This window comes from Girardinichthys multiradiatus, chromosome 11, assembly GCF_021462225.1.
Source record: "Girardinichthys multiradiatus isolate DD_20200921_A chromosome 11, DD_fGirMul_XY1, whole genome shotgun sequence".
Classification (NCBI taxonomy): Eukaryota; Metazoa; Chordata; class Actinopteri; order Cyprinodontiformes; family Goodeidae; genus Girardinichthys; species Girardinichthys multiradiatus.
In genome coordinates this window covers 42798316-42817407 of record NC_061804.1, presented here as the reverse complement: position 1 = coordinate 42817407, position 19092 = coordinate 42798316, and the positions used below count along the sequence as shown (strand labels likewise).

At 39.2% G+C, this 19092-nt stretch overlaps 1 protein-coding gene across 2 annotated transcripts in view; it reads left to right on the top strand.

Moving 5' to 3' along the window:
* Positions 1–14154, top strand: part of robo4 (roundabout, axon guidance receptor, homolog 4 (Drosophila)) — a 47565-nt gene extending 33411 nt beyond the window's left edge. For both annotated transcript variants that reach the window (XM_047379280.1, XM_047379281.1), the window contains exons 10-19: positions 2494–2665; positions 2779–2976; positions 3096–3138; positions 4221–4333; positions 8422–8751; positions 8858–8962; positions 9068–9215; positions 10329–10538; positions 10614–10963; positions 12256–14154. In XM_047379280.1, the coding sequence (XP_047235236.1) occupies positions 2494–2665; positions 2779–2976; positions 3096–3138; positions 4221–4333; positions 8422–8751; positions 8858–8962; positions 9068–9215; positions 10329–10538; positions 10614–10963; positions 12256–12437 (1851 nt within the window). In that variant the 3' untranslated portion in view covers positions 12438–14154. The remainder of the gene's footprint in view (positions 1–2493; positions 2666–2778; positions 2977–3095; positions 3139–4220; positions 4334–8421; positions 8752–8857; positions 8963–9067; positions 9216–10328; positions 10539–10613; positions 10964–12255) is intronic.
* The last annotated feature ends 4938 nt before the right edge of the window (positions 14155–19092 follow it).

Here is a 19092-nt window from a genome sequence, read left to right as displayed (position 1 = left end):
GGCAAAATTAGCCATTTGGAAAATTAGAAAACTTAAGTTACTGGGAGAGGGTTTGCTTTATTAATGCCACACAGACAGCTAGCAGCATGGCTTTAGGTGGAGTTTGAGTTTCATAAGCTAACAACAAAAATTTATTTTTTTGTTAATTTGTGGGCTGTGAAAGATGTAATTTGTACCATTGATGAAGTCTTTGGTTGTTCAGTTTTGAGTTTATATTTCATGTAAGAGTGAAATGCCAGAATAAATTTGATTTTAAAAATCCAAATCTTTTTTCTTTTTGTAAGTTATTCCTTGTTTCCTTTCTTTCATTCCTTCTTTCCTTGTGTGCCCTGTCCTTCCTTCCTTCCTCGGGCCTGTTCTTCCCTCATTTCTGTCCTTCCTTCCTACTTTTGAGCTTCCTTCTGGCCTTTCTTTTCTTCTTCTCTTTTTGCAAAAATGTGGATGCTTCTTTAGTAAATGGCTGGTTTTTAGACGATGAAGAGGTAAGAATCATTAGTACCTTTCAGATTATACTTTCAATTCACAGTCTATATGTGTCCTTTATGCATTGGGATCAACTGAAAGGAGGACCCACCTCTGTTATGTATTTGAGGTAAACACAAAGATCTACATAATAATGATGAGATGTAAGGGTAAGCCAGGATTGCAGGATTAGCGTGATTTAGTAATAACAGAAATCAAAGACAGCAGGAGCACAACTTTGTTTAATCTGAGGAATACATTAATTATCAGAATTAGATGCAGATAATAACAGGCCGCTTTGACTCGACATGTAAGATGTGAATGACATAGGGTTTTTTGTGGTTTTGTGTTTACCTTGGGACTACAATCTGACAAGGGCTTTAGTTATCCACATATTTCATGTTGATCCAGGAAGATCTCAGGGCTGTAGGTGCCTTCATTACTCTGTGGATCACAAGATTTTAATATCACGTTTGAATTCCTTAGTGGGCATTCAGTACACAGCACAAAGCAGAAGGACAGATTTTCAATGAAAGCTTTGTTTTATTGCTTGGAGGAAGTTAAAACTTGGCTGGCCCTAAACTTCTAAAGTTTTTGTGAAAAAAAAACAAAACAGAGGTAAGTGTTTGGACCAGGCAGCCCCTGTGAGTCCGCCAATGTTGTTGGACTCCTGACAGCATATTTTAAACCAACTGTCACCGATTTAGGTTTTAAAATGGACATTGATTTTAAATTGGACAGTTAAATTAGAGCAGCTGTAGGGCCCTGCTCCTGTCACTGAAGATGGCTTGCAAAAGTGAAATCTTTCCTGTCAAGGAAGACCTTTTTAACAGTAATCCATGCTTTTATTTCATCACGCTTAGATTATTGTAATGAACTTTATGTTGGAGTGAGTCAGTCCTTGCTCTCTCATCTGCAGATGGTTGAAAACGCTGCTGGTACTCCAAAAACAGAACATATCACCCCTGTTCTGGTCTCACTCCACTGGCTGCCTGTTCATTTTATTTTTCATTTTAAAATTCTTCTTTTCATTTTTAAATGTTTGAATGACCTTGCCCGGAGCTTTTTCATCCCTACTTACCTTCTCGGCCGAACAGCAGCTCCTGTAGTTACCAAGATGTAGGAGGAAGCTCAGAGGGGGCATGGCCTTCGCTGTTGCTGCTCCTGCATTGAGGAAAGGCCTACCCCTGCACATTAGAGACGCTCCTTCACTGTCCACTTTTAAAACTGGTCATAAAACCAATTTTTATTCTTTGGCTTTCAACATTAGTTTGACCTTGTTTGTTTTAATTGGCTTTATTGTGTTTAACCTATGTACTTCTTATGCCAAATTTATATATGTATTTTAATATATGTTTATAGTTTGCAGTTATGTGCAGCACTTTGTTTCAGCTGTGGTTGTTTTAAAGTGCTTTGGCATGGCATGGTATGGTATGGTATGGTATGGTATGGTATGGCATGGCATGGCATGGTATGGTATGGTATGGTATGGTATGGCATGGTATGGTATGGCATGGTATGGTATGGCATGGCATGGCATGGTATGGTATGGCATGGCATGGTATGGCATGGTATGGTATGGCATGGCATGGCATGGTATGGCATGGCATGGTAAACTCTTGTACGTAATCTGGGTTGGTTAACCTCAACCCTGTACTCTTTGTCAGTGTCTATTAGATGATTTGGAGTTGTGAAGAACAGGCGTAGATTAACATTATGATCTGAAAAGGTTACTGAGTCATGAAGTAAGTGTTTCAAAATAAGGTAAATAGTAAAGCAACAGTTCATATTGATGTACTCTTGTTTTCTTACATATAAAGTGATAAGAGTTGCAAAACTTCCTGCAATGATTATTTTAAACAACAACCATCATAGGTCACTCATATTATTCCTAAAATTCATTGCAGAGCTCTTTGCTAATCCTAATCCAAAATACGGGTTTGTTAGAATATATTCCTCTCATTATAAATCATTTTATTAGTTGTTCGTCAGCATTGCTTTTTCTAAATAAGATGTGAACTGTTCCTTTAGGTGTGGTGTGTGGAGTCTAATGAGCAGCAGTATCAGAACTGGACGGTGGACAGTGGCAAACACAGCCTGGATATTTCCCAACTGAAACCAGAAAAACAGTACTGGATCACCATGGCAGCAGTGAACGGTGCCGGAGTGGGCACGCTCAGTGACCCTCATGGATTTGTCATCAGTGAGATTAACAGCTATCAGCCTCTTCATCACATTTTTCTATCAGGACATTGCAGAGATAAAATTATCTTCAGTCCTGTATTTGAACAACCAGAACTGTCTGTTTTTACTCAGACCCACAGTTAGGAGGCCCATCAAAGTCAGAAAGCAACAAACAGGATGTGTCCCCTGTGCTGGCCCTGCTCCAGGACCCAGTGTTGATTGGCAGCATTGGTGCCCTCTTGTGGTGTATTCTGATGATTGCAGCTGTTTTCCTGTTTAGACGCCACAGCAGCGCAGGTCACCTCTTACCTCACCATGGCAAGGCTAAAGGTGTGTATTAGAAACTGCATATGAACTGTGTAACGTGCAGGTGTGATGTGTGAATCTGAAATTTGTCTTCAGAACAGGAAATTGAATATTTATTTAGTTTTGATTGTTCTTTTCCTCAGGTCTGCGCAGATTGGCCAGTGAAGATCTCATCATCAAACACAGGTAAAAATGAAACAATATCATGTACATTTGACATGTTTACATGAAAATTCTGATGCAGTCTACCTAAAATAAAACTGAATATTGTATAAATTCAGCAGAACCTTAAAACCACTGTTTGCCTTACAGATGGATGATTTTTTATTAATCTTGTTGCAGCAGCACCAATGATCAGCAGAAATAGCTCCTGCAGCAGACTCCCAGCACTACACCAATACTTTGCACTGTTCTCAAGTCCCAACATTTCCAGATCTCTTCCATTTTACACATGTACAAAAGAAAAACAAAAGGTTCTGAATGTCGTTTGTGTTAATGGTGAAGATTATTATACTTACACTAAATGGTGCTTGTAACTGGATGATTCTCATAAAAACAGTGACAACATTAACAATCTTACAAATTAAATGCTTATGAATAAATTAGATGCAGTGGGGGTTATTTTTATCAGATATCAAAAGCGGCTTCCTGTTAATAAAAGTTGTAATTTGTGAACTCTTCAGCAAGTGTTTTTAAGCTGTTGATTTAGTTACAGGGTCAATAATAAACATCATTCAACACATTCAGAACAAAAAGGTTTATCTACTTCTGTATAATTCACTTCAGTTTTATTTATGTAACGCCAATTCACAACATACGTCATCTCAAGGTACTTTACAAAGTCAGTTCAATCGAATCATACAGATTTCAAGTTAGGTACATACATTCTAATCAATCCTAACTATCGAACAGTGCAGTCACATTCAGTTATTTATTCAAATTGGTTAAAAAGAATATAGTAGTGCTTGATGAGTGTCCCAAAGTAACCCCCTGCCTATTATGTCTAACTATTAATTACTGACAACCTCTGATCCATGGCGATCGCAGTGATCAGAGATGAGAAATTAGGTTTGTGTTTTGTTTTTTATGCATTCATTTTCTTGCAGTCCTTACTTCTTCTGAAGTTGGGTTGTATTAAACAACCAGAAAATACTTGCTTCTCATTATTATAACTGTATATAGAAACAAAATTGAAAACTCTTTTGAATCTCTAACAGTGTATTTTCTCTTGATTTGTCTTCAACTGAAATGACCTTTCTGTTCTACAGGATGGCCACACCAGATTCCCCATGGACCTCTGGAAGCTGGAGACCTCCCTTTAACCAGAAATATCAGGACTTATGGGCCCAGGGTCACTCACATCCTGGAATCAGGAGCACCAGTAAGCTAAATGACACAGATGTAAAGCAGTTAATTAAAAAAATGATCAAACCAACATTTAGCCCTGATCAGATTAGTCTAGCCAATTTATTAAAGAGGTAGTAAGCATGACTGTGAATTAATCAGCACCGTTGCATTTGGATCAATTACATTAAAGTTCAAATTTGTATCCTCTTTAACACTAATACATTATACGTACTGACTTCATGAATACGTTTTACTGTAGGAATCTTCTTACTGGGTGTGCAGGCTCTCTACATCCTGGGTTTTGACTTTCTTAATCATGAAATCTTGGTCATTATGAAATTGTGCACCTAAAAACAGACACTCATGTTCGAACACCTGCACATCTCTTTTAGAGTCTTTGTTTCATACTAGTCTTTTTTAAACCCACTAACTGAGGTTGGCATAAACTAATCAAACATAACTAGTAGAATTTTCAGATTTGTCTTAAAATCATACCAGCATTTAAAAAAACCAAAAACATAAAAGAAATGTCACTGCTCATGACCAACATATAACTGGAAAGCTCTGATGTTATTTGAAGTATTTGAAGCGCTAGCACAAATGATAGGACCAGGGTTTAAACTGACTGAGATTAACACTTTCATCATTGGTTCGTTTTGACTGTGTTGCTCATATTTAGAAGTGCACAATATTTCAAATGGAAATCGTCATTGTAATATCAAAGTGTATAACATTGCATTCAGATAACACTGATAGGACATAAAAAAAAATAAGAGTGAGGAAAATGTTATTTAATCATAACTAATGTTGTCTTGACAATATTTATCCTTAATATTGCAATTTTCTTTTACTAATATTGCTACTAATGTTTGAATATCATATATTAAACAGCAGTTTGATTTCTGTGTTGTATAACATTTTGGTTTACTTAATGCATAACGTTTCTCATCAGTCCAAGTGGATAGTTTTTACTCACCAAACTAGTATTTCCCATATATGTCATGACCTACAGACAACAAGCCAAAAATACCAAATACCCATTATTTATTTGGAAGATTTTTGCAATGTGTTTCTGTGTAACTGAATCTGTCCTTGACTTATTTGGATGAGATGAGATGAGATGACGTGACCTGCACACATCTTACTGTGTCGTCCACAGTCACTCATCTTCGTCATGTTGTAAAAGTTCGTAGATGTTCGTAGCTTCTCTTCTGTTGTAGTTCAAATAACAGCAGAAAATAAACCTGAAGAAGAAAAGGGAGACAAGTCATTTGTTAAAGCAGCCACTAGGGGATGCTATAGTGCTTGCTTTCAAAGAGAACGTCGCAGGAAGCTTCGTGTGTAGGAGACAGAACCCCATGGCTGTGTTACGAGGACAACAGAACAGATGGAATTTTTCCTGTTTATAAAGTCATAAAAAATACTTCAATTCTCAAACATAGACACTTAGATTTTTGGTGCTTCCTCTTGCTGTGTCTTCATATATATGCTCTAATTTAAAAAAGGATGATGTTGATGTTGGTTACGGCTGAACTTTAGTGTTTCAAACAGCCACGGTTCATTTGTTCAGCTGATTGCGAAGAGCACAAGCCCTCCTCAGCTTTAACTGCTGTAAAAATATTCTCACTATCTACCACAGCAGCGCTTTATCCAGACCCAAGTTGCTTTGGGTTTTCAGAATCTATTTTGCTATTGCATTCTGATTTATGTCAATGGTGATTTAACAATGTCCTGGCTGTCTCTAAGACCGAAACTAAGAGATAAATCCGAGCTTTTTATCCATGCCAGACAGACTCCTCTAGTTTACCCTTCATATAGAGAGGTAAAACATGTTTGTCTCTTAATTTTGACAGATAGGACTAAAGCGAGTCATTAGGGGTGTAATGGTACACTCATTTGTACTGAAAGTATCCGTTACAGCCCTGTTGGTTAGGAGCGCACGTGCATCGAACGAATACAGCACTGTTGTATACATAAACACATGCAGAATGTTCATGAGTGGAACTAGAGAAATGCAACGTTCTGTAGGGCAACTTTAAAAAGTGACACCAAATCATTACAGAGATAACTACCAGCTTTCACCGAACATTTAGGTTTGTCGAACAACAACAGTGGAGAAAGAAAGGTGGACTGAACCAGAACTTTATGTCAGTGTTTTTCAGCAGTGATAAGGTAGTATGAACACTAGCTTGCTCTACACTGAGTCTAATTACTCAACGGAAACAACTTCAAGCTGAATGTAAGCATCACATATTGTGGGGAAACTTTTCTGAAATGCAAGTCAGAGGAATCTCTGTTGATGGAAAATATTAAAATAACTCCAAACATGTTCTATTCCCAAGCACAGTGTCCTTTCAAAATTGTATAATCTATCAATTAAGGCATTGGCTATGCCTGTTTATACTACTTTATTCATAAAAAGAATCCAACCAAATCTCCAGTTAATTCTATACTTTTGACTTTTTATGTTTTAGAACATAATGGAATTAAATGAATTTCAGAAATTGCTAAAGATTCTTTGTTTACTGCTGACCAAAGTATAAATCATACATTTTAACTTATATTTCTTGATTAAAGTGTACCAAAATGTACCGAACTGTGGCTTTAAAACCAGGTTATGTATAGAGCCATGATTTTTGCACTGTTACAACTCTACTGGTCATATGAAACTAAACACAAATCATTTTAGCAGTGATTTTCTTCAAAATGAACTGATAACACAGAAAAGAAATGATTTAAGATTCCAGTTTAACAGTCATTAACCTTTCAGCAACACGCATGAATTTAAATTTTATTTATTTATTGAGTTTATTTGACTGGGACAGATACACAATAACAGACAAACTGAGAAAGCAGGAGCCACATGCATGCATCATGGTGCTTGTAGCTAATTTGCAGCACTTGTCCTTAAATGGGCTTTTACGAACAATATCTAAAATACTACAGGGAATAGAATAATGGCAAATGAGTTGACAGTGATACCAACAACATATTCAGACACAGACAGGTACAAGGACTAAAACATGGCAGTAAAACATATTAAGCATGATTACAATGCTGTTTTTGAAACAGACAGGGTTTTTTCTTTGTTTTTTTTTAACATTGCTGAATCTGGTCACAGACTTTACATTGACATGAAGTGTGTTCCTAAGTCCAATACCTCTCAAAGAGAGAGCAAAATAGGTTTTATATGAAAAGGAACTTTACAGCCATCTGAGGCTGCTCTGGCAGATCTGCTATAGTCCTGCAGTTAGTTTATATAGTTACTTACTTAGAGGTGTGGGCACAAGTCCATCAGAACCATTGAAAATCAGTTTCAGCAAGTTAAAATTAATAAAATTAGCTAAATCTGAAATACTGAACTTGTCTACAATTCTATAGCGATGAAATCTGATTGGCTTTTAGTGTAAAATTGTCCAGTGGTTTAAAAGTAGTTTGGTGAGTCTGTAATTAGAGAGTAGCTCCATTAGACAGGTGTGACAGAATCATTAAGTTAAAGAACATCTCTGAACAATCAAAAGTCAAGCATTTTCTTATTTTAAAGCAGTTAATGTTGGACCTAACAGTTTTGTAATTTTTTAACATGGCCTTTAAAATTTGACTGGGAGTCAAAAAGTATTCCTGAATATTTTTCTTCTTAAAATGTTTTCAACAGATTCCCCGCTAATCTGAATTTACAAGACCTCTGATGACGTTTTCCTAACTGAAAAGCAAACACACTTTGTTTTCAGACTTAATCAGGAGTCATTAAGACAAGCCGATATTTTCTGGAAGCTGCTGTTCAGTTTTCTCTGACTGCAGCACAGTTTTTACCAGACATGTGAACGACGGTGTCATCAGCGTACATTTGCAAGTTGACTTTGGGACAGATTTCAGGGGGGCTAGTAATATGCAAGCCGAAGCCAAATTGGAGAGGATGTAAAAGGCTTTTAGTTTTTAGATATTTTTGCAGTTGTTCTGAAACAATCTTCTCCAACACCTGACATGACATGACAGAAAGGAGACTTATTGGCCTGTAGTTGCCAACTTCTTGAGATTCTCCTGATTTAAAAATAAGCCTTACAAGGCCTTTTTCCTTGCATCAGGAAATGTTCCTGTTCTGATGGAAATGTTTTTCTCAAGGTCTCCCAGTCTCATCCAAGCAGGACAGCAGAATCCTGGATTCAGCTGTACCTGTTGTGTCAGACAGCTATGGAGTCTATGGAACATTTTATGTGGACCTCACGGGCAGTGGCCTGAAGACCTTCAACAGTCCTGGACGCTGCACTAAAATGCCTCATGGTTTGCCTCATCAGCAAGCAGCTGAGACGATCCAGATCTTCTCTCAGCCTAACTCCAAATCCTCCTCCCTGAGCAGCCAGGAAGCTCTGCCTTGGAAACAGGCCATACGTCCTCAGCCCAAGATGGGCGTGCTGAGGGAATCATGGGAAAAGAGAAACAATGGAAAACAAGGTGATGGAGAGTTGGGAATGTAATGCTAACATTGTTTTTGGGGGTAATTATCTGTTTGATTTCAGGGCTCCTTCTGGTCAGTTAATGCTGAGCCATGTCTTTACAGAGCTGCATGCAGTGAACAGCGTACCTGTACTTTCATCCAGAAACCAGGCCTGTCCCTCCAGATTCTACAAACAGAGACTGAGTCATGTACCATCAGGACAGCATGGTACACAAATGTGTTTTTGTTTCTGTCCACACCCTATCTGTTTTACTAAAACGGATAGAAGAGAAGGAGTCCCATCATTGCCGTCTCTTTCTATGACTTATCCAGGTGGAGCTCCAGAGTGTGGTGAAGGTGCTGCCAGATCTCACTTGCTGCATTACTCTGCCTCTCTGCACTTAGTGGACCTGCTGCCCCCTCCACCACTGATGGACACAGATGACCCCACCGATAGAAACACCCTGTCCTCAGACGATGGGTAAAACACAGGAGCACAGTGCAGCTTAGGCTGCTACTGAAATAATCTAGCCAATTTGTAGGAGCAGCCCTATTCTGTTTTATGGCTGACAAATCATTCAATTTCTCCAAACTACAATTTGCTTTGCTGATTTTTCAAAGTCAAATTTCATTTGCATGGCTTGCAAAACCCAAGCATAGGGAACATGCTAACATTAGCCTAGCTGCACAGTATTGTCAGCAGGAGTAACAGTCTGTGTAGAATCTAATATATATTTACAGCTAGATAGCTGTCCTCCAAAACCTTTTAGGACTAAATGTCTTTCGCTGTCATGAAACACAGCAGAAGATACATTAATGTCCTTTGAAAATGTCCACATTTTATCAAGGTAACAACCACAGTTTTTAATGTATTGTATGGGATTTCTTGAGGCAAATCAACACAAATTTGGACATAAATGTTTAGTGGAACGAAAATGATTAGTGGTTTTCATGGAAACTGTGAAATTTGTATGTTTTTTACCCCTCTCGCTCTTTTATACCTAAATACGTAAGGTAGAACTCATTGCCTTTTAAAGATACCTAAATATATTGTATTTTAATGCCAGTATAAATCAGAGATGGTGACTCAGGTTTGTGCCTCCGGTTCAAGTCGCAGTTAAGTTGCAAACTAGACTTCAGATTTGTGCCCTAAAGATGAGACTAGACTTGGACACCATGTCTGAGGCTCAAGTCTTAGTAACAGTTTTTATCTTATGTAATATACAAGCTGGTATATGAGCTATAGAGCATATAAAAGGAAAAGAGAAAAAGACAAGAAAATTAGACGATTATGGCACAACTGCAAACCTACCAAGACCTGGCCGTCTACTGACTGCCTGGGCAAGGAGAGCATTGATCAGAGAAACAGCAAAATGCTTTAAATATTGGGGTTTTCTAGTAATGATTGTTGGTAGATTCTCCTGAAAGGACAACTATCATACTGTCATGCGCTTCACTAATCTGGCCTCTGTTCTGTTCTAGTTTTAGTGACTGAGAAGAGTTGGCTGAATACATACAACATTATGTCCAAAGCTCTCCTACTGATTTCTTTCATATTTTTGAGATTTGAGTTTGTCTTTTTCATTTTGCTTAGTTCCAGTCACTCCACAAAGCTTACTGAGGACTTGGACTCCATTCCATCAATAAGTCCTCCATCAGGCAACCCTGGAATCCACTGCGACCCCTACAGCCACCTTTCCACTGCATCATATTCAACTTTAACGGATAATGATCAGAGTCCTTCTCTGACAGCACAAGAAGCCACTGAGTACCTGGAGATCAGTCCTAAACCTGAGAGATACTGGTACAGATGTTTTTTCAGTTCCTTCTCTCCAGATGTTCGGTCTTTCCCTGACATTTTGTCTCCCTGTGTCAGCAGCATCCTCCCAGAGCAACGTCCCTCCCTGCCCCACAGCTTCATCTCCACCCTGGGCAGTATCTGTGGGCCCGTTTGCTCCACTGAGCTGGAGGATGACACTGCTGCTGCAGAACCTCAGCCTTTACCAACCACGCTGCACCATTCCCACCTTCAGAGCTCACCATCCTCCTGCTACAGTGACTGGGACAGCTCCCTGTGGAACACCTGGAGTTCGGCCATGGACAGCAACTTGGACAGTAACCGCACCAGTCTCATCAGCTCAGTGGACAGCTGCTACACCAATGACAGCGCTACGTTTGCTCACCTGCTAGCTGTGGCTGCAGAGACTATGAGTGGAGCCTCTTTGACAGGTAGGAAGGGGAGGGGCTTACAGAGAAGCAATTGGTGCATTTTGATACATACACACACACACACACACACACAGATTTTATGATCATTAGTACTTGACTGTTAGAAGTAAAAAAAAATTAAAACCTTAAGGATCATCTAACTGAAAAATCTCGATGTCTGTGTGGAATTAATTAGCATAGCTCATCAGCAGGACAAAACCAAAAACTGTAAAGGTTGAACAGATCTTCTGTGTTTTATTGTTGAAGACATGTGATATGCTTTATTGAATCTTTGTAACAACACTCATGTTTAAATATGAACTTTATAACATATACTATCATTTGATATCCAGTCATAAAAAGGACAAAGTTTGGCATCAGCTGACTCAGCATTGCTTTCAAACCTGTGATCAGCCTGCATTTGCAAACCTCTGCTGTTAGATAAGTTGTTTGAGCACTTTCCAGCACATCCTCTACTCCTTCAAACTAAGGCTGACGTTTTTTTTACTAAAGTGGTTCCAGTTAGCACTTAAATGAATTAGGTTCTTCCTGTGTCCATGCAATAAATTTCACCCTGGCAGGAGCTCTGTGCTTCCAAAAACAATTAGTTTTCATCTCAGTGAAGGATGTAAAACCAAAGGTCTCAGTTCACAGACCAAGATGTGACTAATATGTTTGTCCTGTAGATGGTGCCATTCAGCTGTGATCCGGTTTGGAAAAGAAATCCGCACTTTAGTCCACCTGCCTGAAGAGACAGTTGCTTAGTCCAGCTCTCCATGATTTTCATACCTTCCTCTCTAAAAATAATGTAAGGAAGAACAATAGGTCATGTAAACTTGTGGACATGCAGAATAATAAACATATGCATGTAATGCATAATGTAATGAATATTTTATGGATACATGCCTGCTGCTGAAGAGAGATGAATTCAGTCTGCTACCTTCTCTCACTTACTTGGGATCTTTCAATAAAGTGAAGTTCCAGATGGAACTTTTGTCACCTCATCCATCACTCTGCCCGCTCCCCACAGACTTTATTCCATCTGTCAGACTCTCACTCTTGGCTCTTTTCTGCCTTAAATGTTTTTCACACAAACAAAAGTTGAAACCACCTGAACCACTTCAACTTCTTCAACTTCTTCAGATCAATGTTCTCAGTTTCAGGGTTCAGGATTTCTATAGCTCAGAAATAGTTCTTCAGCTTTTCAGAAATAGTTCTCCAGCACAGAAGGTCTGAGCCATTACCTAGGCTGGGTTAGTGTTGTTTTTATGATCCTGAAAAGCTCATGAAGTTTTGTCTTGTTCTGTGTTTAGACTTCTCTCCACCGGCCTCCCCGCTCAGCGCCTTGTACCCATCGTACCGTTCAGACCGCGATGGCTTCAGAGAGCTGGAGCCCATGTCTGCGTGGGACTGGAGGATGGCCTGGATGGAGGATATGGACGCCCAGTACAGAGCCCACTATCTCAACAGAAGTACAAAAGCCTTGAATACTTAGAGTGAATACTTAGAGGCTCTGCAGTGACGGTGACAGTAACAACACAGGGAAACTCTACACCACAACTGGCTTCTTCCTTCAAAAGAACGCAGAGCAGACTGACCTGACACTGCAATTTTGAGCATTTTTCCAACCTGGTTTTGAAGCTTAATTAAAGGCATTCAATGATCTCTCCATGGGAGATGTACATTTCACGCTGTTTGTAATAGTTTCCCTCTTTACCTCAGGGCACTTCAGCGACTACTTTGAATTTTTGAAATGACTTTTATAGAGCTGTCAAAGTTTTTTTATTTGACTCATTTCCTTGAAAAACAGCATAATGAGATGTTTCCCTCGGGATGTTCTCTCCCCGTTTGTTTGGAAAAGTCCAGAAAGATGTGATGAAAACAGGGTGAGAGACAGGGAGACAGGAGTCTTTAAAAAACATTTTTTTGTCTTCTTGTATTTGTTACAGGTTTTTATTACAACTGAGGTTCGAACCAATTATAGCATTTTGGTTTTGTTGTGAATTAATGTTATATATGCAGCTTATTCAGCCAACGTTTTAATGACTTTTAAACATGATCCAAATCATTCCTGTTTTCTTCAGCACTTCTCTGTATGCTGGTAACTAGGAATGTCCTGATTTTTGCCAGTAAGACCAATCCAAGTCATTTAAAAATAGGTTTCTGCAGATTTCGAATAACATTGCAGTACTTCATTAAGGTTATTGAAATAAATTATCTGTATATGTTGCAGTGCGTTAAGAACATCCTACATGTTATCAGGATTACTCTTATTCACCCACCAATGACGTTCTGGATGCTGTCACTGCTCTTTTCTCCACAATCATCTACTATCTCTTTTATTCCAGCAGGAGGTTCAGTAGGTCAGCTGTAATATTCTGCTCCAACATGATGGAATTCTCCATGTTTTAGGTCACACATTGTCTGAATAAAATAGTTACATTATTACCTAAAACATGCAGAGTTTCAGTTTGTTTCTGAAGATGTGCTTGACTCGGCACATCCAGCCAGTGCAGCTCCTGCAGACAGTTTTTACACCGGGAGCCATTTGCTGCTGTGCTAGGCTAATGTTAGCATGTTTACTCCTTGTTTTTTATGTGACTCATTGATAACTGGGCTTGTAACATATTTCAGTGCTGTTCCAGTTAATCTTGTGTGGACGAGTGGAAAGGGCTTAGATTCTAAATAGAACATCCTCATTTATTCAATTAAATGTGTAAAAACTATTTTCCGTGAAAGAAAACAAGCTATAACTGTAAAAATTGGATGCACAAACTGCCATGCAGTCTCACTGGAGTTGCGGATGACATCTTTACAGACAGTAGGCCAATATCAGGTCTCAGAACCTGAGGTTTGTCTGGCAGTTCTGATACTGATCACTACAAAATGCTGTGGTGTGAGTTTATCGGGACATCACTACTGGTAAATACATTTTTTAAGCTTATATAAAGTTTATGTTATTCTAAAGTTCTTATTTGCCTTACTAGAGATATACATATTTAAATCGTGATGAAGATTTTAACTTTAAATAACTGCAATTTGATGTATTTCATGTATTTAGAATTAGAGCTTTGGTGAGCTTAGTTTTTATACCTATACAAATATTTTACTAATTTTAGCAGACTTTAGCGTTTAAAAAAATCTGCTTTGTATTCTATCCTTTTTGCAATAAAATGTGGTTTTATAATATGAAATAAAATTTGAAAAATACATTTGATTTTGAACTGAAGTTTGTTCATTAAATGAATCACATTTAAATGGGGGTGCCTATTAATTCCCAAAGTGGAATTATATCGTAGCAAAAATAAGGACTGAAAGAAAATGTGTTAACCTGGATGTTGGTCATTTTGCTGCTTCATTGTTTCATGCTTAGGCAGTTTTGGTCTCTAGATCTTATGCTAACTGGCTTTTGCCAACAGACTATATGTCTGTCTGAACCTGCCTTGGACTTTTGTACAGGTTTTTAGTTTTTCCAGTGTCTACTGTATGGAAATGTGGTCTATGACCAATAAATATAATCTAGCAGTAGAAGGTCACTCATAACCATTTTGGTTTATTCTCATATTTTATAAATCGGCTGTTACAAACAGGCATCAGAACCACAATCAATGGTAAAAGGTGAAATATAAATATTCCAGATGTACATATGTGAAATTTCTCCATTTGTACGATTTTGGAATTCTTGAAAAAAAAAAAACTATCTTCAACAGAGACCTTCCATGGAAATCTGCAAAGAGGAACATAGCACATCCAACTGGAGTGACTACAGTGCATCCGGAAAGTATTCACAGTGCTTCACATTTTCCACATTTTGTTCCAATCATCTACTGTCTTGTTCACATCCAACGTGAGAGAGAATTCCAAACTGTTCCTGCAAAGACCTCCACATGTTCCCTGTGCTGTTTTCTCCTGTTGACCAGTGACACATGCTACAGGAGCAGATGAAACAGTGTCCAGTTTTTCCCGCCAGCATGCTAGGCCAGCTAGGCTGACAGATGTAAACTATCTCATCAATCCAGATGATCCTGGTGAGGCCTGATTTCATTGACTCCAGCAGCTCTTCATGGCTGCTGAGCAGGAAGGTGATGTTTAGAACTCATCTGTCTGACTTGATTAACCGAGGCAAACAAGTCTGCTACACCTAATAAAGGCTGAGGGGAATAATTACACGTTCATCTCTTTGCAGTTGGAGCTAAACAGGAAGAGCTTGATTTGTGACTTTCTCACGCTCTTACCTGATGTTTCCTGTTCCAAGCAGATTGTGTGCTGATGAATCAGAGAAAGCTCCGCAGAGTTGCCTGGATGTTGTTCTAGAGCCGTGAGGTCAGCCATGACTCCTTCACTAAGTCTGATAAATCATTTCCTCGACAGCAGCTTGTCGTGCCCCAGCAAAGCATAACACACTTCTTTTTCTCTAATCTGTGTGCATTTGGCTTGCTTAAGTCCAAGACCAAGAACGTGGAGAGGAGGGCGAGCTTTGCCATCTGTTTCATTTAGGACCTGTAGAGCAGTGCCTGCTCAGGGCTCCCAATTTATGTGTAAACTAAAACTACTGTGTAAATACCAGGGCTGAGAAATACATTTTTTATGTCTTAACTGGCTGCTGCTGTAGTCAGAGTAAGTCAAGCAGACCTGCTGGTCAAAACATTCTGAAAACATGAGAACGGACAACACACAACTCTGCGCTGGATTGTTTGTTCGTGTTTTTAATTGTGTAGCATACTGCCACAGGGATTAGCCTTCATCTGTCTCCTTTTAGTGAAAACCATATGTTTGTGTTTGAAGCCCCAAGCTCTTGTGCACAGCACACACATGCACACAACCCTGCAGTGAAAAACCGAAGCCCCACTGAGTGTCTGTCTGCTTGTCTTATTAGTGCTCACACACACCGCACACATGAACAAGGAACATTGCCGTTGGGATTTTTGCATCACAGATTTTATTCTATGCCAGTACCAGCTTTATATATAGCATGTCTTCAAACCAGTGAGGCATGTCAGACGCAGCTTGAAACCATCTGCACACTTTACACACACTGATGTGTACAGATGCAGCATTACAGTGTGTCTTTCCTGTAGTCAGCTTGTCTTAGCAAATGAAGGATTCCAGGCTGAGAGTCACTTGATACTGACAATGCTTTCTAAAACTATTCAGACAACTTGAACTTCTTCACATTTTTTTCGCATTATAACCTCAAGCTTTACTAGGATTTTTTAAAAATGTTTTACAAAAACAGACTGAAGTTTTTGTCCATTCTTCTTTGCAAAAAAGATCAAACTCAGTCAGATTCGATGGAGAGCATCTGTTAACATCAAGTCTTTATATTCTTGTCACAGATTCTCAGTCTGATTGATTTCTGCACTTTGACTGGATCATTCCAATACATGAAGACGCTTTGATTGAAGCCATTACACTGTAGCTCTGGCTGTAGGTTTAGGGTGGTCGTCCTGCTGGAAGGTGAACCTCCGTCTGGTCAAGTTATTTGCTGCTTCTAAGAACTTTTCTTCCTGGATTGTCCTGTACTTAGTTTCATCTACTGTGTCATTCACTCTGATCACTGTCCCTGTTCAACAATAGCATCCCCACAGCATGATGCTACCACAGACATGTTTCACAGTGGTGATGGTGTGTTTTAGTTTTCAGCCCACATACAGCATTTCACAAATAGGCTACAAGTTTAATTTTGGTCTTCTCTGACCAGAGAACCTTCTTCGAGATGTGTTTTTTTTTGTATCCTACATGACTTGTGGCAAAATTTAAAAGAGACCTTTTATGATATTTTTTTCAGCAATGGTTTTCCTCCCAGCCTTTCTCCATAAAGGTTCGATTTATGAAGTATGCAACTAATATTTGTCCAGCCAGTAGCGCTCATATGGGCGTCTTGGCTGCTTCCTGAATAATACTTTAATTGTCTGACCTTTCAGTTTTAGTGGAAAGCCATGTCTTGGTAGTTCTGGTCATTTTTCTTTCTTTTTTCAGATGATTGACTGAGGTGAGCTCTATAAGATGAGATGTAGACAGCCGCCCACCAAACCTTACAGACCGGGAAAGAAGGGTATTAATCAGAGAGGCAGCGCAGAGACCAAAGGTAACCCTGAAGGAGTTGCAGAGTTCCACAGCAGAGGCTGGAGTATCTGTCCATGGGACCACAATAAGCTGTACACTGCATGGGCTTTATGGAACAGTGGCCAGAAAAAATCCATCACTTAGTGTTGAAAACAAGAAAGCATGTTTTGAGTTTGCAAAAAGCATGTGGGTGACTCCCCATGAGGAAGATGCTCTGGTCAGATGAGACAAGAATGGAACTTTTCAGCCATCAAGAAAATGATTCAAATTCCAGACATCAAGGCAATTGATAATCTGTGATGAGGCTTGAAGATCAATGCTCACAAGTGAAAACCATTCAACATGAAGGAGTTGGCGCAGTTTAGCCTTGAGGAATGGGCAAAAATCCCAGTGGCAAGATGTGGCGAGCTCATAGAGACTTATCCAGAGAGACTTGCAGCTGTAATTGCCACAAAAGGTGGCTCTACAAAATACTGACTTTAGGGGGGTGAACAATAATGCATGCTGAAGTTTTCAGTTATTTTGTTTTATTTGTTTTTTGCTTCATAATAAACAAATAATACATCTTCATAACTGTCGGCATGTTTTGTAAATGAAATGATGCAAGCTCTCAAACAATCCATTTTAATTCCAGGTTGTGTGGGAACAAAACATGAAAAAACCAAGGAGGGTGAATTCTTTTGCAAGACACTGTATGATAAATGAGAAAGTTCCTACTGACATTGTCTTTGCTACACTCCTCCTCTGTTTGCATATTTCCCAGTATCAGTGTGGGATACTTCCACAGTTGAAAATGCATGCCTGTTAGAGGTTAACTGGTCATTTTTAGGCCTTTTCTGGCTGGTGTTTAGAGGGAGCTGGGACAGACTTGAACACCATGTCGAGATGGATTGGATTGGATAAAACAGTCACAAAGGTTGGATTTACATCCACAGTTGGTCATACTTATAGCTACAAACATTTATTTTGATCTAGTCATTTCGCTCGCATCTGTATTTAGACAACACAGTAGAGCCCAACTGATCCATGACAGAAATGAGTCTGGTTTTGCTGCTGCAGTTGTAAAAGGATATTAAAGGGTTTAAAGGCAAACAGAACACAGCACCAGGAAAAGAAACGTAATCTGAGGAAAATAGTAACAGTGCTGATATTGCTGAAGCAGTTAGCTTAAGAATATTAAGAATACATCTTCCGTACTATTCCAGAGAAGCATAACACAAACATGTCATATTGATTTGTTCTAAAGTAGAACAAGCAAACACTTGCAATAAACCTCCACGTAGAACTGCATCTAAAGCTGGAGCAGCTAATGAGGGACCATAGTCCCCCTGTCAGGCAGGTAGCACATCAGGTGGCTCACACACACACACTGCCACACTGACTGACAGCAGCACTCAGCTGAGCTGCTGCATGCTAACATTGTAATTATTCAATTAACTGCAAATCAATAACAGCCATATGGGTGAAGTGTTTCAGGATTGCTCTGTCACTCATACACCTTTCTGGCTCCATAAAGACACTCAGTGTTGACTTAATTTATTCTATCACCCTCCCCTCCTGACCAGAGATGAAACATCACAACCAAAGTTGCAAAGTAAGTTTAAGGAAAAGTATTTTCTCAACCCATCCATATACCTCTGGATTTTTCAGGGAAATTACCTAAATGCTAAATGTTTTGCTCTATCCCACAGTAATCTACCTCCTACATTCAAAGACCTTGCCTCCATGCTGGCTCTGTTTTAGCTCCTCAATGGATGGGTGACATCAGACAAAAATCTCCCAAACATCCATCATGTCACTCACCAAATAGACATGGAAATTGCTGCTTTACATTTTGGAATAAAGAAGCAGAGATTTAAACAACACCATTTTTTTTATCCATGCTCTCTTTTCTCCTCAGCCTCTCTGCTCTCCCAGGGGCCTTGGGCCCCTTTTCCTCTGGACCCAGTAGGCGTTCCAGTCGTGACACCTGCCCAGTGAATGAGTGAGGTGATTAATGGCTCAGAGAGAAAGAAGGACTGGAGGATGGAGGGACATGGAAAGAATAAAAGGTGCAACCTGCTGAAGGTCAGTAACATAAATCT